The 27,740-nt window shown below is 45.9% G+C and overlaps 1 protein-coding gene across 1 annotated transcript in view; it reads left to right on the top strand.

The window, feature by feature from the left end:
- COL22A1 (collagen type XXII alpha 1 chain) overlaps window positions 1–27,740 on the top strand; it is a 310,719-nt gene that overhangs the window by 190,942 nt on the left and 92,037 nt on the right. Inside the window, exons 20-24 of the mRNA XM_039526471.1 lie at window positions 492–527; window positions 2,865–2,894; window positions 4,061–4,114; window positions 4,894–4,947; window positions 23,907–23,960. Coding sequence (XP_039382405.1) covers window positions 492–527; window positions 2,865–2,894; window positions 4,061–4,114; window positions 4,894–4,947; window positions 23,907–23,960 — 228 coding nt within the window. The remainder of the gene's footprint in view (window positions 1–491; window positions 528–2,864; window positions 2,895–4,060; window positions 4,115–4,893; window positions 4,948–23,906; window positions 23,961–27,740) is intronic.

The following is a 27,740-nucleotide window of genomic DNA, read 5'->3' as shown; positions in this document are numbered from 1 at the left end:
CTTCTTTAACAAGAAAAATGTGTGTATGTGTGTATATATATACACACACACACACATATATATTCTAAATTCCAGCCCTGCTGACTCTGCCTCGGATGTGAGAGTCAAGCTGGGTTCTTTCCATCTGTCATATAAACACCAGTAATAAGGGTTCTGCAGGCCAAGTTAGGGCTTATGGACCCAGTTCACCACTGCATTACTCCAGTTTTATGCCAGTATAACTGTATGGAAATAAATAGTGTTATACCGGGGTAAAACTGGAATGGTAAATTCACAGTGGTGAATCAGGGCCTTCATGACACCTGTACGAAATGGGGAAGCTTTGACTGTACAGTCCAAATCAATGCAATCTCAAATCTGTCTGGGAAGGTTCATGGGCACAGGCTGAGCATGAAGCAGACAGACCATAAAGGCAAGAGGATGCTGTTGAAAAGAAGTTTGGGGGCTTATTTCTATTTCATTGCTTGTCTGTGTTTTCCCTTTCCACGCAGGGTGAAGCGGGGCTTCCCGGATTACCAGGCTCTGCAGTAAGATGCTGCTTTCACATTAACATGAGCTATGAACTATAATGCATGAGAAACAAAAGGGAGGTAGGCAGGGGTGGGCTGCAAGGATTTTATAAATTTAGGGATGGATTTTGTGTGGGATTTTCAAATGATCAGGAAGCTTAAGCCAGTGAAGATTCCTGTGAGCAGGAGTTCGTGGCTTCGAGGATCCCAGTAAGGAGATTAACTGCATTATGAAGAGGTAGGTTTTGAGGAGACCATAAAGGAGAGAACTGAAATGCCCCGGAGTCAGGGAGGCCTGGCCGTGATAAACAATTTTCAGAGGAGTGGCCAAGATAGCGTCTAATGGAGTTGGCCTTTTAGGGAAGAAGATGGGCCTGGGAGATTAGAAGGCAGACGACAGTTCAGGGTCAAGTGGAACAGTTCAGTCTCTGACCTCGGGGGGCCCAGTGTGAGATTTGAGAGAGGAACTGTAGAAGGCAGACTTGGGATGGGCACTGCTCTTCTTACCACGTAGCAGGGTATCAGCTGTGTGAAAGAAGTCACAGTGGAAATAGGAGCTGAAGACTGCAAGGAAAGGGTTGCTGCAGTGAAGAGGATAGAGGTTTTGATTTTCCTCTCACACCAAATTTACACTGGTGAAACTCCAGTGACCTCAATGGAGTCGTTTTTCATTTGCTCTGGTGTCACTGATGGGGGAAGCTGGGTTTAATATTGGCCGCATAGAGGTGTCATCTACAGCTGAATTCAGAAAAGAGATTGCCACAGGGGACATCATAGAGAAGAGAAGGGGTCAAGGACTGAGCTCTGCCAGGGCCCCATAGCCAAGAGGTCTAGCGACTGGAGAGTATCCACTGCCAGTCACACAAAAGAGGAGCAATTAAATAAGTAGAATCGGAACACAGGGGAGCAAGATGCACAGGACTCCTGATGGAATGAGCCAGGATTAGAAAGAAGTCGTGGTCAGCAATAGCAATATGGCACTGTGACGAGGAAGGACTGGGAGCTAGAGACAGACAAGAGAAGACCAACGAGCCTAATACATAGAGATAAGAGGAAACTGCATTACTGTGAAAGGAGCGGAAGCCAGGCTGAAAGCTTTCAAGAAGACTGTTTGGGTAAGAGGTTGGGAACGGACTCAAGACTTCGATGAGACATATTAGAGATGTGGCAGTAGCTGGTGAGGCAGAGTGAGAGGTGTGTGAGGAAGGAATTTTTGAGCATTAATATATGGGGCTGTAGACCTAAGGGGATTAGCAGTGGAGAGGGAATGGTTTCTTGTCCTGAAGCAGAAAAGTATGCAAGGCAGGAGGAAAACAGGGTGAAAGGACAAAGAACTGTCATTGACAATTTCACAGGGACGTATTTATTTGCTTAGAATTATGTACACATCCTCTCAAAAGGAGCCTATGCCAATGAGGCCATGTAAAGACACTTGCAACATACATGCACGTGGACACCCAAAGGTCTCTAGGTTCTTTGTGCAACATTCCATCCAATAGCATCATGTTGTTACAGCAGAAGCCTAACCTCGCTGTTGGAGACTGCAGATAAAGCCAGACATAGCTGGCCAAATTCAGAGATGAGGGGTAACAGAGAAGCTGGAGGAAGGTGTATGAAGATGTGAGGACCACTTGAACTTACACCTTCTCCCAGTCTTCAGCATGTAGGTTACACCAGCTTAAACTTCCTTGAACATGGATGGAATGGGTGTAAGTGGCTCTATGGGAGTCTGACAGTGAAAGGGAGCCTGCTTTAGAATAAGGGAATCTAAGGCCCCTATCATGCAAACATGCACATGGTTAATTTGAATCGTGGTGGTAAGTCTCCCATTGGCTTCAGTGCAACAACTTGTGTGCTTCAAGTTAAGCACATGATTATGTGTGTTCAGGATCGGGGCCTAAGTTAGTATAAAGGGATCTAACTTACACGCCATCCTTGAATTTGGCCCATTGTTTATATAGAACCACTGGTGTTTAGGGTGCTTTACAGGTAGAAAATAAGACAAGATCCAAGGAGCTTACAATCCATTTATAACGATAACACGAGTATTACTGTTCTTGTTATTGCATAGCAACACAAAGATGCTAACCACAGCATAGAGAACCAAGAGATCAAGGTCATTGCCAAGACAAGCTATCTACATAGACAGCACAGCATAGTTCAAGGATGTGTGAGAAAGGGAGGCTGTGCTGAAACAGAGTTAAAGTAAGCGGTGAAGGTTAGCAGGCATCATGGGAGAGGGGACAGCTAGTGGGGTTAGAAGTACAAAATAAAGAACTACTGTGTGCCTGAAGCTTTCTAGATGTGTCTTCCTCCTGTGCGCTCCGTTTTACATCTCTGGCATCTTAATTTCAGGTACAAACAGAAGGTCTGAAAGGAGAGCAAGTAAGAACCGTTCAATATCTCTGTTGTACTAAATGTAAGAAGTAATAAGAGTCTTTTTTTTTTAACAATTGAAGGGATGCTGTCAGGTAACTCAGCTGCCCAGACCAGTTTCTGTTTTCAAAGCATGTTGCAAAGTCTAATGTGACTAGAAATATTTTCATGACATGGGAAAAAAAAATCTTATTTGCTAATGCCTGACAACCAGCAAGTGAAGCTGGCCAGACCACTCTCATGACGCCAGCTGAGTCTAGCAGAGACCATAAACAGGGGAAATGGCGAACAATCAGTTACTCTGTAAAACTGCTTTCTGCTTTTAATACGCTAAAAGGTGTGACTAGGGATTTTAAACCTGGTTTGATTTTTATCTGCACAGTGTCACTGAACATGGACACACAGACGCGGACAGGAAGCCATTTGGTTGTGCCTCTTATTGCAATTTGCTTTTACAATATGTATTTTATACTCTAAGGGCCCAATTCATGGCTGGGCCACACAAGGCCCAGGCGAATACCCCGATGCAGGAGGCCCTCTATGAGAACTGACTCTGACACGACCCCCCGCTCCCTTCCAAGAGCCCTATTGCATGGGCTGTTCCTGGGGGTGTGGCCAGCATGGTCCTGTGCTGTAAGCGTTCCCCCATTGCCTTGGGCAGCTCAGCGCCCATTAGAGAAGCCCTAACCGACACTAGGGGCTGAACCAGCCGCAGAACTGAGGGAAATACCAACTGGGCTCTGCACTGGTTCATGAATGAACTGGGGCCTAAGAGAAAAACTCTCCTGGAGGCCGAGGCTCAGTAAGGCCCTGTGCCCCAATTCACCCCCCATGCAGTGGGGCCAGCACAAACTCTATGCACCACTTACAGCCCACTTATACCTTCCATATAGGACGCAAGTGGAAATTATGGTACCTAAGCTTTGTGCTGGCCTTTTGGATAGGGGTTAACTGGGGCACAGGGCCTTTGCACTGCATCTCCTGTTAGGAAGGAAGGGAGGCTCAAATTGTGCATATGACCCTTGTGCCCTGGGTGAATTTCACCCCCCACGCACACAGAAGGGCTGCTCAAAGAGACGTGGCAAATGTATCAGCAGCTGCCCTTGAATTCATTATCTCAAAGAGGAAATCAGTTACTTGAACACTGACGTTGGGTTCTTTATTTATTTTCATAGGGGGCCCCAGGCCCACGAGGCCCACAAGGCCCACCTGGAATTCCAGGAGCACCGGTAAGTAGTTTCTTTTACTGTAATATTGGCTCATATAGGCCAAAATTCACTAGCACAAGGGACCCATCCAAAACCCTATGTGCTACTCAGGCCTTGTATGAAGAGCTTAAGTGGTGTATGCATCCTTAGATCTCCTGCATTGGCAAGAGGAATTGACCCTTTGTGGAGGAACCACTCAAAGCCACCACGTACCACTTAATCCCTGAGGGCGGTGCATAGGACTTGGGCTGGCCACCTGCGCGGGGTTGAGCTTCAGCCATGGGTCCCCATCTTGCAAGGTGCTGACTGCTCTCAACACCTGTTGATTTCCTGGGAAGCTGTTGGCATTCAGCACCGCTCAGGATGGTTGTCAAACAGGAACCTTGTGTTAACTCCTAGACAGCAATGTCATGAACTTCAGATTAAGTTTGCTACAGAAGGGAGTGAAATCGCCAGAAAAACCTCCAGGCCAAGAACATTACAAATGATTAATATATATCTAGTGGGAAGGGCAGGTGGAGTATTGTCCTATGAAAATCTAGACATCTGAACATTCTCTCCATTTGGCTTAACTGTAGCCTCTTTTCCTTAGCCATATCTTATGATCTAGTTCTAGAAGCCGGCGCTTATCACACCATGATTGTTACTTCATTTTCACACAGTCGGTTTGTTCCCACTCCGGAAGCTGCAAACTGTCCTGTCTTGCTGTGACTGTTGTAACACGCTTTGGAAAGCTGGCGACAGTATGAAGTGTTTTGTCTTAGGCAGTACGTTCTCTATAAACGGTTTCTCTTTGAAAGGGTCCAGCCGGTTTGGAAGGCAAGGCCGGAGTTCCTGGTTTACAAGGTCAAAGGGTGAGTTGACGTTTTTATTTCATAACTGGCTCAGATGTTCAGCAGGGTGGCTACTTTGTTTTGACAGGGCCTGGACACCTGCTCTAGTTTACATGGGCTTTGTACTGATTTAGCTATTTCAGTGAATGGTGTAATTTCCCTATTGAAATAGTTAAATCGCTACAGTTTGTGGCTGCAGTTATATCAGCATACAGGTGTCACGTTAGATTGCGATTCCTACAGAGGACAGCTCGCTTACTTACCAGAGCAGCGGTTGGGGTCACCAATGTGCTCAGATGCTGGCAGGGTGTGTGTTCAGTCAGTGTGCTGTCCCAGCCCTGCGCAGAGAGCGGAGATAGCAGACCTCAGTTAAACGGCCCAATAAATCCACAAACTCCATTTGTAGCGAAGGCTCCCGGCCAGGTTTATTGTCGACAAAGCGCAGCAATAGCACCTGGTAGGACTCTGCCAGCTACAAAAACATGCATGCTCGTGACAATGGATGTGGCTGAGTCAGTGGCGGGACTTTCCACTGCTCCCTAGGCTGGCCAAAGACACTCCCTCTGAGGTACATCTTTATACCCCGATACAAGCAAGTTAGTATTGCCTCTGACATAGTTAGTTACTGCCCCCTGACGTGGCTAGTTATCACCCATCATCTTGTACGTGTTGGTTCTGTCAAAATATCTCGATTACGTACTGTCATCCTGACCTTATTTTTCAGGAGGGCTCAGCGTGTTCCTGTTGTCCCTGGGGAATGTTTTTGTACCACCCTTGATATCGGGGTGTTCTGATACCACTTAATATCGGGATGTGTTTGCATGAGCACTTTGTGATTAGCGCTTCTTAGGAATGTGTGTTTCTGCAATATCAGCCCTGTTCTTGCCAAATTCTATGAGCAGGTCCTGCCTCATACCCGGCCTCTGATACAAGGGCTTATGTCTCAGGCTCTCTTCCTTCTACAACCAGTATAGCTCATTTCCCAATAGCTATGGAGATAGAAGGCTCCTCTCTACCAGTAAAACTTCGCCGACACTAGGGGCATATCAATTAATCTGCATTGGCCTAGTTAAAAGGTACAGTTTTATTACCCTGTAGTAGACAAGGTCTGAGACACAGTGCTATTAAAGACTGTCCAGAATGTGCAAATAACACCCCAGATTTTGGAGAAAGAAGGAAGGTTGACATATTACAAATTTCCAAGACACTTGCCCTTTGTTGGCTCATGCACGTGGCTGATCATTATTTTCAGGTTGCCAGTGACCTAAGCTGCAGTTCCAAAACGAATTTGCAGTTTTTTGTTCTCATGCATCCATCCTTCTTCTCACTTCGTGTCTGCGTCTGCCACCCTCACTCACACTGAGTGCTGCTAACTCCCACCCCTAGTGCCTTTGGACTCAATGCAAGTACTCAGTGGGAGAAAGAGTGGGAGAATCAGGTCCTCAATGATCTACAACAAACCAGTAATAACTGTGTTCACATTGATAACTCAACACTCTGAAAATCTGAGTGGGTTTATCTAACAGTGAGGGACTATTAGAATTGCACGGCCTTTCTGCACTAGCTTGTGGAGTGGGACCAACATGCAAAGGAGAATATCGCATGAAGGGGGCAAGGCAGAGGACATGCTGGGGGCTCCAAGGGGCGTTCAGAATGGCCACTTCCCCCAAGTGGAACAGCTCTCCACTGCCCTCAAAGGTGCCATTCAGTCCAATAGGCACAGAATGGTGGAGGAACCTTGAGTTGACATTCAGATCAAAAAACTGTAACCATGTGTTTGCCACCATAGGTGGGTAGGGCATGAGAGCAAAGGCAGTGAGGGAGTGGCTGCAGAAAGATGGATTTCTGGCATATAGCAGTGTACTGGAAATAACCATACGCATTTGCACTCCAGATAATTTAATATATGTCCAGAGTTCACTGTGGTCAAAATAACTCAGACTTTGTTTCTCACCAGCATGTGCCTTTTGAAGGGATGCTGTTGAGTCAAAGATAGCCAATACAGGGAGGTTTTGTAATAACAAGCTTTCTGAAAACTGAGGCCAATAGAAATGTATCCAGGAATTTAATAGTCCAGTGGAAACTTTAGGATCAAATAGATATTCCCATGCAGGGTTTGTGGCTTTGTTTGGAAGTGACATAGGAGCACAAGTCACATTGAATATTCAGACCTATTGCTCTGCTAAAAAAACCTGGTGTTTAGTTGTGTACATTGACTTCCATGGGAGGATCTAGGTACACTGTGTATTCACAGGGCGGTGTGAGTGTTTGCGTATGTGTGCGTGCATGTGTGTGTAACATCAGAACTTTCAGGAATGGAATCCAGGCTTGATCCCATTGATTTCAACAGAATAGTGCCCCTGGTTAGAGAGTAGGGAGAGCTACCACCTATGTATGTAAATCGAATCTTCCAAGAAATGTCATCAACGCAGAAGTCATTTTGGTTGAGTAATGCTAAATTAATCAAATCTGCTTTGCATAGTTAGCCCCCTGTGTTTGTCTTTATTTCCTGTTGGTCTACGTTAAAATCAAATGCTCACAAAGTGCTAGCTCATCATTTTCCAGAGGCTTCACAAAGTGTTTAGTGAGATTCCTCTTGGTGTCGTGTTCTCTTCACGATTGCAGTGACCCAGAGCCCTAGCTTGAATTATTTACTCACTGTTTAAATATGACATCAGAGCGGCTGTGGTTGATCATATCACACGGAAACTTTTTGAACTCACCTCTCCTTGTTTTAGCCCAGTGATGTGAGGAGCATCTTTTCAGACAGCAGAGTCCAAGGCTGGAAGTGAAGTACACTTTGCAGATGGTCACTCCAGTCTCTGTGCTGCTGCTGCACTGTTTGATAAGCCAATCTCGCACTGCAGTGGTCTCCAACCTTTTTACACCCAAGATCACTTTTTGAATCTAAGGGCAATTCAGGATCGACTCCGCCCCTTCCCTGAGGCCCCGCCCCTTCCCCAAAGCCCTGCCCTGCTAACTCCATCCCCCCGTCTCTCTGTCACTTGCTCTACACCACCTTCACTCACTTTCACCAGGCTGGGGCAGGGGTTGGGGTTCAGGAGGGGGTGAGGGGTGCAAGCTCTAGAAGGGAGTTTGGGTGCAGGAGAAGGCTCCAGGCTGGGGCACAGTGCTGGGGTGTAGGAGGGAGTGCAGGGTGCAGGCTCTGAGAGGGAGCTTGGGTGCAGGAGGGGGATCCGGGCTTGGGCAGAGTGTTGGGGTGCAGGAGGGATTTTGGGGTTCTGGCTCTGGGAGAGGGTTCAGGGGGTTGGGGTGCAGGAGGGGGCATGGAGTTCTGGCTCTGGAAGGGGGCTCGACTGGGGGTTGGGGTGCAGAAGAAGGTATGGGGTGCTGGCTCTGGAAGGGGCCTCAGGGTGGGGCTTGGGATGTAGGCGGGGGCTCGAGGTGCAGAAGGGGCTATGGGGTGCTGGCTCTGGGAGGGGCTCAGGTGGGGCTTGGGGTGCAGGAGGGGGTCCGTGGTGCAGAAGGGGGTAGGGGTGCTGGCGCTGGGACGGGGCTCACGGTGGGGCTTGGGGTGCAGGAGGGGGTCCGTGGTGCAGAAGGGGGTCGGGGTGCTGGCTCCGGGAGGGGGCTCAGGGTGAGGCTTGGGGTGCAGGAGGGGGTCTGTGGTGCAGAAGGGGGTAGGGGTGCTGGCTCTGGGAGGGGGCTCAGGGTGGGGCTTGGGGTGCAGGAGGGGGTCTGTGGTGCAGAAGGGGGTAGGGGTGCTGGCTCTGGGAGGGGGCTCAGGGTGGGGCTCGGGGTGCAGCCTCCCACTGGGCAGCACTTACCTCCAGTGGCTCCTGGTCAGCGGTGGGCGCAACAAGGCTAAGGCAGGCTCCCTGCCTACCCTGCCCCCACACCACTCCCAGAATGGGCCAGTGCACCCCTGCCACCCCTGGGGTGGGGAGGGCGGGGGGCACGTGGCTCCTCACGCTGCCCCTCTCTGCAAACACCGCCCCCACAGCTCTCCTGGCCAATGGGAGCTGCAGGGGCAGTGCTTGCAGGCAGGAGTAGTGCACGCAGAGGGAGATTCCTCCCCCTGCCCGCCCCCGGGGCTGCGGGGCTGCAGTGGCCGCTCCTAGGAGTGGTGTGGGTGCGGGGTAGCCATAGACAGCCACATTGGCTGCTGCCAAAGATCACGATCAACTGGGAGAGCCTCTAGGATCGACCAGTCGATCGGGATCGACCGGTTGGTGACCACTGCTTGCACTGCAATCATAGTGACTTGGTGATGCATTCATACACGGAGGACAGCACTGGAGGTTCATTTTGCCTAGACATCTGTCACCAGAGTCAGCAGCAAAGCTGTTTAAAAAACTCACATTAAAGCTACCTATGATCTAAGAAAAAAGATCCAGAGGAGAGAACATCTCTCTGCAGCAGGCTTTGCTGCACGCCTTCCGCTGAGTAACGTGTCACAGAATCGAACTACATAAGTTTGACTGAAGAGTCATCCCATGGAAATGATTGCACATACACTGGAACAGGTTAATTCCTTAATGGAAAAGGGCACTTGCTTTAGCTCTCATTTCCTCCGGTGCTTAGAAAACAGAACCTTTGTTATCTCTTTAGCAACTAACTGTCTCGTGCTTTGTTTATGAGACAAGATGTTCCACGTTGTCCCTGATTTTAAAGCCTGCTTGGAAACACTGCTTCTCTAATCTGATTAATAGACTGTATCAGTTGAGTAAAAGACCATGATCTGTCAGGGTTTGTGGCACAACATTAGGCTAATGACCAATTCAGGAGAGCTGTCATTGAATGCAGACTGTGCTTGAATGTTTCCCTAGCTGCTTTGTTGTGCCTAGCTATGAAACATCTTCGAGGCGGGAGTTCGGACAGTCGCTAAGACACTTAGCTGGATAGAACTTTTTAATTAAAAAAAATAGCCACCCAAGAGAGCGTGTGAATATCTGAGGTGTGAAAAACCCTAGACATGGGGGTCTGTAATGACATCCAGCAGATGTGGAAGCTGTAGCAGACTAGCAGAGGCCACTGTCACACCGCCACTGTGACCCACAAGGGGTTTGAGCTACCTCTAAGCTAGCAACCAGATCTGAAGTGACACACGTTCTCCTCCCTTCTGTCTACACACACAGACAAGCTGGCTCCGTAGAAGACGTGTGATCTGGTGAATAGGACAATGGATTGGGAGTCAGGACAACTGGGTCCTATTCCTGGCTCTGCCACTGACCTGTGGCGGGACCTTGGGCAAGTCACTTTACCTCTGTGTGCCTCAGCTTCACCTCCTACCTTTTGTCTGTCTTGTCTATTTAGATGGTCAGCTCTTGGGAGCAGGGATGATTAGGGGGCTGGGACACATGACGTATGAGGAGAGGCTGAGGGAACTGGGCTTGTTTAGTCTGTAAAAGAGAAGAGTGAGGTGGGATTTGATAGCACGCGGCCTTCAACTACCTGAAGGGGGGTTCCAAAGAGGATGGAGCTTGGCTATTCTCAGTGATGGTAGATGACAGAAAAAAAGATCAATGGTCTCAAGTTGCCGTGGGGGAGGTCTAGGTTGGATATTAAAAAAAACTATTTCACTAGGAGGGTGGTGAAGCACTGGAATGGGTTACCTAGGGAGGTGGTGGAATCTCCTTCCTTAGAGGTTTTTAAGGTCAGGCTTGACAAAGCCCTGGCTGGGATGATTTAGTTGGGTTTGATCCTGCTTTGAGCAGGGGGTTGGACTAGCTGACCTCCTGAGGTCCCTTCCAACCCTAATCTTCTATCATTCTATGACATGGTGTCATATATTTCATAGGGACTGGGAATAGAAAGGAGCTAGAATGAGCTGCAAATCTGAGGTTGCTGCTCTTATTGAGATAGCAGAACGAGTGTTTTGTATACCTCCTTCCACTGGTTATAGGTCTGATTAAAAGTTATGGACCATTAGTTACATAGACATCATTTGCCTTGTTATAAAGAAGAGAGGACCTTGATTGTAATTTCTTAACATAGGACCTGATGCTACAAATCTTTACACGAGGGAGTTAGGATTACTCACGTGAGGAAGGGCTTGCAGTAATGCATCCCTAGATTATGAGGTAGGGGAGGCAGACAGAGTGTCTTCCATTTGACTGTAAAGCAAACATGAACTACAGATCAACGAACAAGCTCCCCGCCAGAAACGGGTATTTCACACTTGTTCAGTTAACACCAGTGATCCCCAAACAGTGAGCCTGTTTAAGGACTAATAGTTTTTCTGTCATTCACCTTCATGAATGTTGCCTCTTAAATCCTGAAGTTGGAGAACCTTGGCTTTTCAAAGCAGGGTGGTTTGCTTTGGCTTAACTTGCCTCATAGTAAGGACCAGCATGGAGCCAGGGAGCCGGGGACGGGTGGGGTGAGCACCGGGGCCCTTTACTTGGGCATCTATTCAGGGATTTCACTAACCTTGTTGCCCAGTGGCGGGGCCTAAGCAGCCCCACAGTGGAGCTGGGGAGAGTATTAGCTAATGTGGCAGATCAGCTGTTCGCATTTACAAGGACTTGTCTGGCAGCTGTCTTTAGTCACAGGTGGTGAAGGATCTCTTAATGGTGTATTGAAATTGCACAGGATCTCCTCCCATATCGGCTGAAATACTAATCTGAAGCCTCTCATCAGTGAATACTTTGATCTACTCTTGGGGCTAGTAAATAATAATTGAAACCTAGACCAAGCAACACTGTTGTGTTTGATTCATCAGCCAGGAATTTCCGACTATCTCTGTGTTACAGGCAGCCAAGGTCTAGGTTTCTACACTGACATCCTCATAACCAGACTGCACAGTGAGAACAGTAAAAGTTTTTCATTCTCATCTGTCCCTCATCTTTGAACTGTAGATCTCATGGCAATTGCCTTAGAATACATGCAATTATGAGAGTTTGAATTTACTTTAGTTTTTTTTTATTTGGGTAGTGGAATTTAATATGAGAGAAACCATTTTGAAAGATAAAAGCCTTCTTCCCTTTGCCCATTTGCTGGAGCTCCATCTTGAAGGTGCTGAAATTATTGGATAAGTTGGAAATAGGACAGGTCTGTCCTTGTTAGATATCCCATGCAGTTTAATAGACTCAAAGTGCCGACAGTCTGGATGCACTCCAGAAAAGCATGCAGACTTTCGGGTAATCAGACCTTAGCAAGTAAGGTTTTGAGGATTATTTATCAGTATCTGGAATCCAAGGGTCAAATTCTCTTAGAATCATAGAATATCAGGGTTGGAAGGGACCTCAGGAGGTTATCTAGTCCAACCCCCTGCTCTAAGCAGGACCAATTCCCAACTAAATAATCCCAGCCAGGGCTTTGTCAAGCCTGACCTTAAAAACCTCTAAGGAAGGAGATTCCACCACCTCCCTATGTAACCCATTCCAGTGCTTCACCACTCTCTGAGTGAAAAAGTTTTTCCTAATATCCAACCTAAACCTCCCCCACTGCAATTTGAGACCACTACTCCTTGTTCTGTCATCTGCTACCACTGAGAACAGTCTAGATCCATCCTCTTTAGAACCCCCCTTCAGGTAGTTGAAAGCAGCAATCAAATCCCCCCTCATTCTTCTCTTCTGCAGACTAAACAATCCCAGTTCCCTCAGCCTCTCCTCATCTAGTCATCTAGTACAGTCCCCTGCATTCATGGCAGAACTAAGTATTATCTAGACCATCCCTGACAAGTGTTTGTCTAACCTGCTCTTAAAAATCTCCAGTGATGAAGATTCCACCACCTCACTGGGCAATTTATTCCAGTGCTTAACCACCCTGACAGTTAGGAAGTTTTTCCTAATGTCCAACTTAAATGGGCCTTTCTGCAATTTAAGCCCACAGCTTCTTGTCCTACCCTCTTAAGTTAAGGAGAACATTTTTTCTCCTTCCTCCTTTTAATAACCTTTTATGTACTTGAAAACTGTTATCATGTCCTCTGTCTTCTCTTCTCCAAACTAAACAAACCCATTTTTTTCAATCTTCACTCATAGGTCATGTTTTCTAGACCTTTAATCATTTTTGTTGCTCTTCTCTGGACTTTCTCCACATCTTTCCCGAAATGTGGTGCCCAGAACTGGACATAATATTCCAGCTGAGGCCTAATCATCATGTAGTAGAGCAGAAGAATTACTTCTCTTGTCTGGCTTCCAATACTCCTGCTAATACATTTCAGAATGATGTTTGCCCTTGTTGCAACATTGTTCACCTCTTCTCACAGAGATCAATGTAACTCCACTTACCTTGTTGAAATTGCAGTCGGAAACCAAGAGGTGAATTTAATTAACCTTGAGACAGAAAATCCCATTTAGAAATGAGAGGACAGCTTCCGACATGCATGTTCAGTGTGATCTACTATATTTTAGTTCCATTTTTCAACCTCACATTCTCAAGACTTTGTCAGGGCCAATGGAAAAGAATGGAGCAATTAAGCATAAATCATAAACAACAAGGAAATAGTTTTGTTTTTTTAGAATGGTACTTTTTAAACTAATGTCTGGGTCCATGAGTGGGGTTCCTAGACACTACAGAATACAATATTACTGAGAAGAATACAGTGAGGTCTCCCAGTGTCTGCACTGGAGCATCTGTGGCAAATAGGAATTTAAAGAAAGCACGGAGGTAATATGATCACTGAATTGAAGGCGCTCTAGAGAAGGAAGAGGCTAAGCTTTCATGGGATATGGCAATTACCACAGACAGAATGGTGCAGGCAAGCAGGCCAGACGTAGTTCTTGTAGAAAGGAAGACAAATAAGACCATTTGGCAAGATATTGCCATACTAGCAGTCAGAAATATAAAAAAGAAACAAGAAGAGAAGATGGCGAAGTATGAAGAAGTCAGCAACAAAGTGGATCAGTTATGGAAAACTAGAATCAAGAATATCCCAATGATTATTGGAGCACTTGGAGCAATCCCTAAGGGTGTGAATGAGCAGCTCAAGAATACACTAGGACAGGGGTTCTCAAACTTCATTGCATCGCAACCCTCTTCTGACAACAAAAATTATTATACGACCCAAGCGGGGAGACCAAAACCTGAGCCCACCTGAGCCCCACTGCCCTGGGCGGGGACAAAGACAAAGCACAAGTCCCACCACCCCATGCAGGTGGGCCAAAGCTGAAGCCCAAGGACTTCAGCCCCAGGCAGGGGGCCTGTAACCTGAATCCCGTCACCCCGTGCTGAAGCCCTCAGGCCCCAGCAAGTCTAATGCCAGCCCTGGCCACCCCATTAAAATGGAGTCATGACGCACTTTGGTGTCCCGAACCACAGTTTGAGAACCACTGCATAGGATGTCATGGCCAGCGACCTCCAGAAGACAGTGCTCTTAGACACTGTGAGAATGTAAAGGAAAGTCAAAGGAGAGCAAATGCATTTGAGCACCTGAAATGCAGGAATATTGTGGAGAGTTTAACTAAACTCCTGACTACCCAAACCTATGGAACAGGTTCGTGATCAGGATTTATTGGTGACTCATGGGGATACATTTTAGACAGTAGCTTTCCCCTTTTTATGCATAATGATCTTGTTTGTTGTGAAGGCTTTTTGTTTAACAACACAATATCCCCACTACTGCTGCTAATAATGTCATTATTTTCCTTGCTCGTGTTGCTTCATGCAGAAGATAACCTATCAGAAGAGGCATACACACAAAGTTGGTGAATCCCTTGTCTGAATAGAGATTATTGATAAGAATGTTACTACAGAATTATTTTGCTATGAATTGCGAAGGTCAGTATTGGCTTCTGTCAAGTTTCAGATGTGTGACATGTTCTTATGGATTCCATGCGACATCCTCTGTAGCCTTAATTTAGCTGTCTTGTTCCAGTGGGCTTTACACATGCCCACCTCTGTTGGATCTTCATCTCAGGAGTCACAGCAACATGAAGAGTTCTGTAGACCCTCTGTGGCTCTTTACAATTGGATTGTGATGCTGTGAGCTGTAGTAGGTCTAATATACAACAATAATTATTGTTAGAAAGTTGGTCTTTTATTGGACCAACTTCTATTGGTGAGAGAGACAAGTTTTCGAGCTACACAGAGCTCTTCTTCAGGTCTCAGGACCTTCCTCAGACTTGAAGAAATTCTCTGTGTAAGCTCAAAAGCTTGTCTCTCTCGCCAACAGAAGTTGGTCCAGTAAAAGATATTCCCTCACCCACCTTGTCTCTCTAATATCCTGGGACTGACCACAGCAACACTGCATACAATAATTATAATTTAATATTTACATTACAGGATAGCCCACAGACCCCAATTAGAATCAGGGCCCATTGTGCTAGGAGCATATTCTGGACACAACAAAGAGGTGCTGAAGTTGAGTTGTGTTCTAGCTAGCATGCCTGGTCTGGCCTGGAAACCTGATCTGGGACGTGGTACGCTGCACACATTGCTTTTGTTGTGTTGTAACATAACATTGCCCAGAGGTACCTTGAGCTGTAAGGGCCAGTCCCCTGAGTGTTCAGAGAAAGAGAGAGCTGCAGGAAGGAACTGTGCATACACCATGAGTGGACTTCTCTCATGGCAGCTCTTCCCTGGTGATTTTGTTTCAGACTGTAGCGATGCTGTTTCTGTTGAACCCTAACTTTCAGTATCAGGTTTAGTGCATTAGACTTCTTCCAGCACAGCTGGTAAAAGCAAGCTTGGATTTCCACCCAGACCATTGAGCTAACCCAATAATTAACACGATGCTCATCCTCATGTTGAACTGACATGGGTCAGATGAGTCTCTCAGGCTTTAACCCTTAGAATGCTGAGGATAGCTGTATTTTCAGCTCAGTGTTCTAAATGGAGGGAGAGGGGGGCTGGAACCAGACTCTCCTTTTCCTTCCCCTTATCGGTTCGTCCATCTTGCACCAGAGGAGAATCTTTACACCTCCCTAATACCCGTTTCTCTGAACAGTCCTCCTGATGTGAACCACCTCCACCCTGCTGGTTGCAGCTGGAGGGAGTAATCTGTAACTAGCAGCAGAGAGAGATGGGTCCTGTCAGGAAGGCAGACCACAGGAGCAAGGGGGTTTGAACAACAACGTAGGGTCAGGCAGCAGCACATTTGGAAAGACCCAGTCCCAAGCTGTTGCACTTCCCAGTGGCCAGAAACCCTCATTCATCTCTGTCCCAGAGTCCCTGTCAGCAGCTCCACAAACTGGCTGATCCCCACTGTATTGTATGTTACACTCAGATCAGGCCGCTGTTTTAAACTGGAGCATTTTATTAAAAGTTTTGTCAGAATCAAACAAAAGCCCCACTTCTGGAGCGTCTTCTAGAAGCACCAGATTCTATTTTGACTTCATCCTGCTCCCCTGAGCTGTATCCCGTTCCAAACCTTAAAAGTACAGGCCATAGGAAAATATAGCAATGGCATTCCATCCAGTTCTTTGCCCAAAAAACAGTCCACATTTCTGGTACCATATATATCTTAATGTATGAGTGCTACATATACCCCGGGAGCCAAACCCATCTCTGGTTTAAGACAATGGCTACTCTAAAAGTGAATCTGGCTACTTGGAATTAACCAGGTGTCCTAGGGCTTAAGCTTTGTTGTATGGTGAGTTGGAAAATAGCCTTGTGCTATCATATGTTAGAATTCTCGTCTACCAATCCGTAGCCCCAAATTCCCCCATGCTTCCCTAATCCTCTTTCCTTACTTGACTACCTTGTGCTCTGTGTGGGCACGTGGACCATGCAAATGACAGTCTCTCTCCTTGCCAAGGCAAGTGAAACAAACAGCACAGGAATAGAAACGTAGGCAAACGAACGAAAAGAGCAATAATGTGATTGAGCATCTAGATTAAATCAAGAGCAAAACTGTAATTGCCAGCAAGGTAAATACATTAATTCTCAAGAAAACACATATTTTTATCTGTGCTATTATTTGAAGTTGCTGATCAAGGCAAATAACAAATCCTGTTACGTAGTCAAAGGATACACGCTGATATACACTTAGCTGAGTCTTGCTATGAACGGAGCATAATTGGTGGTTATGTCTGCTGTATTAATAGGCAATGTGACATTTCGCTGAGCTTTCCTCTCATAGGTATAATTTCTCCTGGTGAGTGTCTTCATTGCCTTCCAGCCGGGCTGTTACATTGCAGAGCAGCTCTGTTGTTGTTTGATTTTGACTAAACTGTGAATGGCCAAACCTTTCCCCCGCAATGAGGGAAACTGGTCTCCCTGCCTTTCTGCCTCTGTAATTATATGTTGCTTTAAGGGAGGTCTCATTTTGAAAGGCACAAAGTACATGAGGGAAAGACAGGCTCCTTTCGCACCACTGGTAGCAGCCACAAATTAGCCTACCCTATCATCTGTATGGAGATAGAACATCTCCTATATATTTATAATTGCAAGGCAAGCATCTGCTTATTCCCCACCCACGCCCTGAGCCAGGCTTGGGGAGGAGTGGAGCTGTAGCACTTCAATGGAGGCTTCCTGAGTCATTTTGTCTGCAGAGGAGTGGGTTCCTAGGCACTCCAGGACAACATGCTCAGCAGCCTTTAAAGCTCTGAAATCCACCTCTCTGCAGAAGACCAGCACAAGGTCTATGCATCACTAAAGCTTTATCTGAGGGTTTAAGTGAGACTTACGGGGTGCACTGGGTTTTTGCTGGCCCAGAGCACAGTGGTGAATTTCACTTATAGGCGATATCTGCACTGCAGCTGGGTGGGGGTAATTCCCAGACTGGGGAAGTATACACATACACTCTTACTCTTTAAGACCAGAAGGCACCATCATGATCATCTAGTCTGACCTCGTGCACATTGCAGGCCACGGAACCTTGCTCACTCACTCTTGTAATAGACCCCTAACCTCTGGCTGAGTTACTTACTCCTCGGGGAATTCTGTGCCAAAAAAATAAAAATTCTGCACAAAAAGATAAAAATTCTACACACTGTATTTTAAAATTCTGCAAAATTCTGTGTATTTTATTTGTCAAAATAACACAATGTAATCATGCCACTTTCAATTATTTTGGTAATTTATTTCAAAATACCTGTCAGCAAATATGTTTGTAACAATACAGACAACAACAAAAAAAAGACTCAGGAAATGTTTTTTGACAGATTCCTTAATAGGCAAATTAATACCGAACTTTGAGTAATAATTCATTTAAACTACAATACAGAACTATATTCCCACACCCGTCAGAACCAGTGCAAATGCGTACTAGGGGAGTCAGGGGTAAGCAAGGAGCTGAGCAAGAGGGAAGTAATTGCTGTGAGGGAGCCTGGAGAATAAACTTGGAGGATTGTTGGGTGTGGGTGGGAGAAGTATGGAGCAGGTTTTTGCGGGTCAGGAGAAGATTTTATGTAGTTGGGAAGCCTTCTCCATGCAGACCCTGACTGCCCCTAGTCTTTCCCATTCAGTCAGGCACATCTGCCCCTGTCCCAGTGTGTCTCTGCATCCACATGTGTCCCTGAACTCCCACTCAGCCACTCCTCCTCACTGTCCACATGTGGCCCTGCATCCCCACTCACATTCAGCCCTCAGCTCAATGCTATCATCCCTCTAGCTCCTGTTCACCTGCCCCAGTCTGTCCCCCCCACTAGCCCTTCTAAACCCCAGTCTATGACCCTGCCAGCAGCCCCATGTGCCCTGCTCTGCCTGACTCCCCCATATCTTGTGTCTCTTCACCTGGCCCCACAGACAGGGCACTGGTTAGGAAGGCAGCCACTGCCTCCTCTCTCTCTGTGACTGGCTGCTCCAACACAGAGCCGGCTGCCCTTTCTTCTGGCACCACAGCAGCCCTTGGTGGGAGAAAGGTATAATTGCAGCACCTCCATGGCAACATCTGTTTTCTGCAGGGGAAAAAAAAATCTGTGGGAGACATGAATTCTGTGCATGCACAGTAGCACAGAATTCCCCCAGGAGTAAAATCACTGGAGTCCTCTAATCATGATTTAAAAACTTCAAGTTACAGAGAATCCACCATTTACCCTAGTTTAAACCTGCAAGTGACCCATATCTCATGCTGCAGAGGAAGGTGAAAGACCTCCAAGGTCTCTGCCACTCTGCCCTGAAGGAAAATTCCTTCCCAACTCCAAATATGGTGATCAGTTGGATCTTGCCAAAATGCTCAGGATCCAACAGCCAGACACCTGAGAAAGAGTTCTCTGTAGTAACTCAGAGCCTTCCCCATCTAGTGTCCCATTACCCACCATTGGGGATACTTGCCCCTATCAGTCACAGATTGGCTACATGCCATTATAGGTAGTCTATACCATCCCTTCCGTAAACTTATCAAGCTCAGTCTTGAAGCCAGTTAGGTTTTTTGCCCCCACTGCTCTCTTTGGAAGGCTGTTCCAGAACTTCGCTCCTCTGATGGTTAGAAACCTTTGTCTAATTTCAAGCCTAAACTTGTTGATGGCCAGTTTATAGCCATTTGTTCTTGTGTCCACATTGACACTTAACTTAAATAACTCCTCTCCCTCCCTGCTATTTATCCCTCTGATTTGGCGGCATTTCGGCGGGTGCTCCACCGCCACCACGGTCCTTCGTCTGGCGCCCGCCAGATGAAAAGGTTGGGGACCACTGCTATAAGGTCTTCATTGCCCTTATTAAAAACTGAGGCAAAGTATTCGTTTAGGCATTGGATCATGCCATCAGTGCTTAGCAGTCCCACATCTTTCCTTGTTTTCTTTTTATTTATATGGCTATAGAGCCTTTTACTATTAGTCTTAATTTCCTTTGCAAGGCCCAACTCTGCTTGGCTTTTTGCAGTTCTCATCTTTCCCCTACACTTTCTGATGTCCAAGAGGTAGCTTTCATTGCTGATCCATCCCATCTTCTATTCCTTGTCGGCTTTCTGCTGTCTCTTAATAACCTGTTTGAGATGCTTGCTCATCCAGCTTGGTCTGCAACCCTTCCCTAGGAGTTTTTTTCCCTTTGCTTGGGATGCAGGCTTCAGGTAGTTTCTGAAACTTTAACTTAAAATAATTCCAACTCTCCTCCACATTCAGTTTCTTGAGTTCTTCAGTCCAGTCCACTTCCCTAACTAATTCCCTTAATTTTTTTTAAGTTTGCCCCTTTGAAATCAGCGACCCTAGTTGCAGACCTGTTTTTGTTTATCGTTCCATTTAGTTTAAACTGAATTAACTCAGAATCACTTGAACCAAGATTGTCCCCTACAACCAGTTCTATGAGGTCCTCACTACTCACCAATACCAAATCTAAAATGGCATCCCCTCTTGTTGGTTTGGTGAAGAAATCTGTCAGCTATCACATCCAGGGAAATCTGGGCCCTACCATTATTAGTACCACTTGTCCTCTAAGCTATATCTGGGAAATTAAACTCTGCCATAATCATACAATTCCCAGTAATGTTTATTTCATTAAAAACAGGTTAGCTGAGCTAGTGTGTCAAAAATAGCAGTGTGGCTATGGCGACACAGGTAGTGGCTTGGGCTATCCACCATAGTGGACCTAGTATCTCAGATGGGATTGCATTCCAGAAGTTAGACTCACCCATAATGATCTAGCCCAATTAAAACATAACTGGCCAGATGGATGGTGCATGCAGGGGACTACCCAAATTACATCAAGAGCCGGACCAAAGGTGTTAAGTCCACATTTTTTAATGTGGGCTAATATTCATAGGAAATTGAGGTTGAGCATTCATTTGGCTAAAGTATCCCTATTGTGTGTAATCCTGTACACTTCCCTAGCATCTGGCTACATGCTGTACTTATCTCAGCACTCCTTGATTGTAAATTGGCAGATCTATTGTGGAGACAGGCACATGATGTGACACGTAATTTAAAGCTTTCATTGCTGTGCTGGGCTGTGCAATTTGTTTGATCCATTTGGAACCAGACTTATTGCATCCACATTCACTGTACTTCATTATTGCTGAAAATGAAAATCACCCTGCTGTAATTTTACATTGTATGGGAAGGAAGAGCCAACCTGGGAGCCACTGTTAAGCACTAATCCCGTCTTTCTGCATTAATATTTTGTTATTGGGGTTTTTTTTATAAGCACCTCCTATACTTGCTTCCTTTCTGCCAGATGGTGAAATGAACAGTGCTATTTGGACTACAGCAGTTGATTCTCTTTGTGATGTGGCTGCCGCAGGTTAAAGCTCCAGGTGTTCAGAAGCAATTGGCCTGGCCAATGGCTGGGTGAATATGATATTATGGAATATTGGAAGTGCAGGGAACAATGAGAGGAAAAAAACATAAGACACATATTTGAATGGTTAGCATAACATATTTGTGTCTGGTGTGGGACAGCTGGCCGCATTAATGCCTTCTGTCATAGCAGGGCCTGCTAATCACTTTGTCAGTTGCTTCCTTCATTTTTGGTCATTTGACAGTATTTAGTTTATTAAGAAAAAAATAAGCAGAGATCCTGATTCTGCCCTGAGACTCACTGACCTCAATTAATAGAGTAGGTGAAATAAATGAAACATTTCTCCTTTTTTCATAACTCCCCTCCCCCCCCTTAAAATTAAAAACATAGACAAATTTCACTGAAAACTCTCATTCTGGCGCATTTCCACCTGCTCTCCTGCCACTCAAGTCCTTGAGAACCACAGACAGAATTTGATCCAAGCAAAGGAGATTATTATACCGGGAAACACCTGAATCTCTCTCTCAACTGTAAACTCTGCAACACAGTCACATGCACAAAGCATGGGATCATCATGAGATACATCCGTAAAAGAAATCACACCACTCAGCACATGACATTTATTTAATCACATTTTGGATGAGCTGTCAGACTAGAAAGAGAACTTCTTTCTCTCTTTAGGTGCTTATATGCCTCCCCCCGCCATTGCCATAGCATCTGTCCATCTCCCAGCTATTGATGGGTTTATATGCACAATAGTGCTGTGATGTAGAGATTATTTCCCTCATTTTACAGATGGGAAACCGAAGCACTAAGTGTTTTAAGTGACTTGCCTGAGGTCACACAGGAAGTCTGTGGCAGGGCTGAGACAAGAATCCAGATGTCCTGAATGTAATCCAATCCCTCAACTATCCTTTCTCCACACTCACCTCCCCTCTGGACCATATACCAGATTTCCGTTGTTTGTCAGTGTGCCCCGAAACCTGGTAGAGCTGGATTCCAACATGAGTATATGGTGCACCCCTCACATGTGCACACTCCAGTTCCTGCATCCGGCTTCCCTTCCACAGTGGAGCCTCCTGGATTCCTCTGCAGAGGGCCCTCTGGGCCTGCAGAGGGATCAGCCAGATCTGCCAGGCCAGCCTTGACTGGAAACACCTTATGTGTCTCTGGAGTATCCAGATGTTTCCATAGATCTCCACATAGGGGAATCTAGGGGTCTCATTGGATGCCATTGCATGATACTAGTTTGTGGTGTCTGCTACTTCCTCCCAGAAGCAAAACTTTTTCATTAACAGGAGTGTAGACATTAAAAATGGTAAATTGCTTTTCTGGGACATCGCGTTTGGCAGTTCTAGAATTGTTACCGGTTCTGGAATTCCAGTTCTAGAATTGTTACCAGTTTAGTGCTGTCCCCCTTCTTATTAAGTATAGGGACTAGCACTGGAACTAGTAAGCTCTCTAATACTGGAGTGAACTTTTTATGTGCACACCATGTACTAGCAAAGGAAAGAGTGAATTCAGCTTTCCTAGGATACCTGGAACTGACTATATAGGGAAAAAATCCAGATGTGGACTTTTGTGCTTTACTTGTATAGGTCCATATCCATAACTGGACAGGCACATCTGTCTCTGGCAACACAGATGTGCAGTAGAGTATCAATTCTGCTGGTGAAATTTATAAACTTCAGCTTAGTTTTCTTGCAGATGCGTGGAGTGAAAATTGCAGATATAGGTATAATATATATTGGCACATGAAGAGAAGGGAGTTACCTTACAAGTGGAGAACCAATGTTGACAGGGCCAATTCAGTCAGTGGATGTGGTCCACTCCCAATAATTGATGAGGAGGTGTCAATACCAAGAGAGGGGAAATTGCTTTTGTAGTGAGCCATCCAGTCCCAGTCCCTGTTCAAGCCCAAATTGATGGTGCTAAGTTTGCAAATGAATTGTAGTTTTGCAGTTTCTCTTTGAAGTCTGTTTTTGAAGGGTTTTTTTGTTGAAGGATGGCTACTTTTAAATCTGTTATTGAGTGTCCCGGGAGATTAAAGTGTTTTCCTGTTGGCTTTTGTATGTTACTATTCCTGATGTCTGATTTGTGTCCATTTATCCTTTTACACAGAGACTGTCCGGTTTGGCCAATGTACATGGCATTGCTGGCACACGATGGCATATATCACATTAGTAGATGTGCAGGTGAATGAGCTGCTGATGGTGTGGCTGGTGTGTTGGGTCCTAGGATGATGTCGTTAGAGTAGATATGGGGACAAAGAAGGCAACAGGGTTTGTTATAGGGATTGGTTCCTGGGTTAGTGTTTCTGTGGTGTGGTGGGTAGTTGTTGGTGAGTATTTGCTTCAGGTTGGGGGGCTGTCTGTAAGCGAGGATTGGCCTGCCTCCCAAGGCCTGTGAGAGTGGGGGATCATTTTCCAGGATAGGTTGTAGAAATATTGAAAATTGTTGAAAATAATGGAATTGTTATTAAAAATTGTTGAAAATAACAGAGCACCACTGGCCATCACATATGTCCCCCAGCTAAAACCTCTCCAGCGCATCATCAATGATCACTGGTTGAACATGAGCATAAACCAGTCTTTGCTGTCTTCAGGTTATGGGCCTGAGTTTTAATTCAAGGGAATTTCATCTGCTTACAAATGGACCTCACCCTTAGCACCGGCTTCCGAGTACTCCAGCTCTGTTGTGACTCTGTCCTGTTTTCCAGAGTAGATCTCAATTTGGCAGTGCAATATTAGCACAATTTAGAATTTTACAGACTCCGGGGAGTCATTGGGAGCTGTGTGCGCAAACCCTGGGCAGAATCTGGCCTGTGAATTCTAACTGTTCTGTGCGGTTAACATTTGCACTTCTTTGCTGGTCCATGTGTGTTTCAAAGAGAAATTCTGGACTAAGTGAGAAGCAGTCTCTGCCGCTGGTTTGTAATGTCTGATTTTCTCTTGACTGCACAGGGCAAGAAGGGTGAAGTTGGTTTCCCGGGACTCGATGGCTTGCCTGGACCTCGGGTGAGTGACGTTTATGCTTTCTTCTTTAGAAACACAATAGCAATAAAACCAGACGTGATAGAGTTTTGGTAAAAAGGGACACCCCTGTATGAATAACATTTGTTCTAAGAAGCCCTCAGGCAGACAGCAGTGCTGCATGCAATGAGTGGCACTGATTCTCCTTTTCTTTACACCAGTTTTACAGTGGTGTAACTCCAGGAGCATGAATGGAGTTATTCCTCTTTTACACCAGTCTGAGTAAGAAGAGCCAGGCCCAGTGTCTCGCATTCACTTTAATCTTTCTTAACAGTCTCTCACGAGGTGCCTGAACCAGGGCATTCTCTGGACATCACTTTTACATCACTATTCCCAGGGTGAGAGCCTCTCGGTTTACAGTACTTGGGGCAGCATCTCTGCAAATTACTGACTGTGCGAACTGATCATTGCAGAAAGACACCCTGTCAGTCAGTGCAGCAGGGGAAGGGGCTGTTTAAACCTTGCTTCGTTATTGGTCAGGTGGCACATCCCATGGAGGCCTCTGGGGTTCACTTTTCCTTTAGGGGAGGAAGGGGAGGAGGGTGGATAAAGAAGATAGAGACAGGATGTGTTTGCAGTTCAGTGTTCTCCAGAGCAAGGGAGATTCCCACTCTTGGGTCTGTACTCACATAGTCCATTGTTCTAAGGCTACTGGGCCAGCTTCTGACCACTGCAGGGGTCAGTGGCGTTGCATGAGCAGTACATTAAGGCAGAATTTGGCCCGTTGACTTGAGCATGAGGTGTCATATGCCCTGCAGGGGGACCACATTGACGCTTGGCGCCTCCAACTCTCATTTCCTTTCCAGCGGCTTTCGGAAGCCATGCGAGATGATCTAAAGGGGCGCGTGATTCACAACTGTTTCCATACAACGACCCCGTCTTGCAACAGAAAAATGCTTTGGGAATTTGTCACAGGATGAGTGGCTCCTTTAAGGGGAGATGGGGCCAAGTCTACCTATGCCCTAATAAATTGGCTGCTTCCCAGCTTGAGGAGATGGGACTAAGGGAGTCAGCTAGGGTGACCAGATGTCCCGATTTTATAGGGACAGTCCCGATTTTTGGGTCTTTTTCTTAGATGGGTTCCTATTACCCCCCACCCACCCCCGTCCCAATTTTTCACACTTGCTGTCTGGTCACCCTAGAGTCAGCTGACTCGTTAAAGGGCCCCTAGGCCTTAGACAAGGGCTGAGAGAGATCAGTCTGGGGGAGGAACCGCAGGGGCCGCCTCCTTTGGGAGGTCCTGAACCAGGCTCTACAGGAGAACAGTACTCCAGGGAAACCAGCCTAGATGCTGAGTGCTCAATGCAGAGCAGACTGGGGCAGAAAAGGTCCCACCTGAGCTGTGTAGGAGCTTTAGTGATGGATTCATTTGCGGACTTTGAAGATTGCTGTGAATTATTTGTTATTAAACCTGCCCTGGTATTAGCAGCAAGAAAGCCTGTGTGAAGTTCACTAAAGAGTCCTGAAGAGGAGGAAAACTGAGGCAGGGTACTGCAGAGCTCCTGCTGCCCATGAGGGAGCTCTCAGGTGGTGACTGCCCTGTTACAGAATCCCTTCTCTTCTCGCCATAATGAAAGGGAAGATGGTCGCAAACCCTCTCACCCGTTTGTGACCACACTCCCCAACCGAGTACCCAGGAGAGAATATAACAACACATTAACCCCCTTTTTAATAATACATTATCAGTGCTAAGGTTGGGGAATTTAGCTCTACAATCAGTTAAACTTTCAGACACAGAAGAGCCTAGATTCTAGAGTGAAGGGTTATATATATGGTGAATAAGACACAGTTAACTGTTGGTTGTTTTTGCTTTGCTGATACTTATTATTTCCCCTGGCAAGTAATGCTCTTGTTACTAGGAAACATCAGCTAGAAATGGATTCTAGAGCAAATGTTCTGTATTAAGCTGTTAAGGTGACTGTGAAAGCCATCAGAGACAAAATCCAATAGTTTGCTATGTTGGTTCAGGTGAAGCCCATTACAGCCAATTTAGAATGCTGCCATTTCGGGTCTGCTTTTTGGAATGTCTGTGCTTTTCCAGACTTGTTTCATTCTGCAGCATCTGGTTTAGCAGTTGTTCAGCAGCTGCGGGGAATGGGAATGTAGTAACGTGTTTTCAAATACATTTTAAAGATTTCTTTGTAATGCTGGATGACATTAAAACTTCCCGTTGAGTGTTATGGACATTATGAACAACCCAGTTTAAAAAAAAAAAAATACAGTTCCGGATATCTGTCTCTGAATTAATCAATAATTAACGATTACACGATGAACATAATTCTACCTTAACTGAAGCTCTGAAGGGTTTTTTATATACTTTCAGGGCACTATTTCAATATTCCTGATGAAAAAGATTGCTGATTTAGCATTACGCAGCTTTTCCCTCAGCACTAGCAAAACAAAGCTTGCAAATTTTATGTTAATCAGAAAGAGATAAAACTCCAGTACCATCAAGGGATTTTTAAATTGACTGACCATTTGCTGTTCCTCTATTTATATTAACTTTAAGAATAAAGAAAATGGTGCATGTTCTTGTAACAGCACCCTGAGCTGTGCATGTGACTGCAGACTTCCAGACACATTGGATAAAAAGAGCTTCAGATCTGGTCATAATGAAAGCACCTTCCACCTTATAGCACTTTTTAATGGCAGGTTTTTACGGTTTGTTTTTTTTTACCATTGCTGCTTTATTGTCTTTTAAGTAAACCAGCGCATGGATTCAGGGAACACTCAAGAGGAAAAGAGAATGTCTCAGACTAGGTCCTTAAAGAACAGTCACAGGTTCTGCCTTCTCCTGCTCAAAATTCTACTCCGACTACGTCTACACTACCATAGTAAGTCAACCTACGTTATGCTACTCCAGCTATGTGAATTATGTAGCTGGAGTCGATGTAGCTTAGGTCGACTTACTGTGGTGTCTACATGGCGCTGGGTCGATGGGAGACACACTCCCGTCGACTTACTTTACTCTTCTCGTTTGGGGTGGAGTACTGGGGTTGACCAGAGAGCGATCTGCGGTCGATTTGGTGGGTCTTCACTAGACCCCCTAAATCATCCCCCAATGCATCTGTCACCGGGGCTTTGATCGGACTGTAGTATAGACCCCATTGGAGTTGGGGTAGAGCACAGGACAGACGCAATGATGGGATCACAGCACATTTTCACACATGCTGCAGGGCGTGAGTGGGTTGAACCAGAGTGTGTGTCTTTGTCTAGGGCCACTGAATGAGAATGATTTGTGTCTAGGAGGAGACAGGGGCGCACTGAGTGAAAGCTAAGTTCACTTGGGGCAGCAGAATACCTCGCAGCAGTTCTTGTCCTCCCTGCCCGTCTCTGATGGCTGTCCGGGAGGAAGGGAAAGATCCTGTGACACGTTGAGAAAAGACTATGGGATGACACCAGTGCCTGTGATAACATCCCCTCCTCCCTCCACAAAACACATGCCGCTTCTCAGCTTGCGTGAAGAACAGGTTGAAAAATAGGACAGAGCTTTTGTGACAACAATGCCCCTCTTTTTTCATGAACATTTCAACCAAAAAACTTGTTACAATTGAGAATGTGGAATTTTTTTCAGCCAGTTCCAGTTGCGTGTGAGCTGCTATTGAGTGCACGTCTTCTACATCTGCCTTATCTATTTAAGCAAAATTAATATTTGTATTTCGCAAGCACTAGCAATGGTATAAGAGATTCTGTAGACTAGCACAGTAGGAGAAGAGCTAATGTAGATAGGCTGAGGCAGTTTTTCTCCCTGCTCTGAGTAGATTT

This window comes from Mauremys reevesii, linkage group 2 (genome assembly GCF_016161935.1).
Source record: "Mauremys reevesii isolate NIE-2019 linkage group 2, ASM1616193v1, whole genome shotgun sequence".
Taxonomy (NCBI): Eukaryota; Metazoa; Chordata; order Testudines; family Geoemydidae; genus Mauremys; species Mauremys reevesii.
This window is presented reverse-complemented; position numbering and strand designations above follow the sequence as displayed.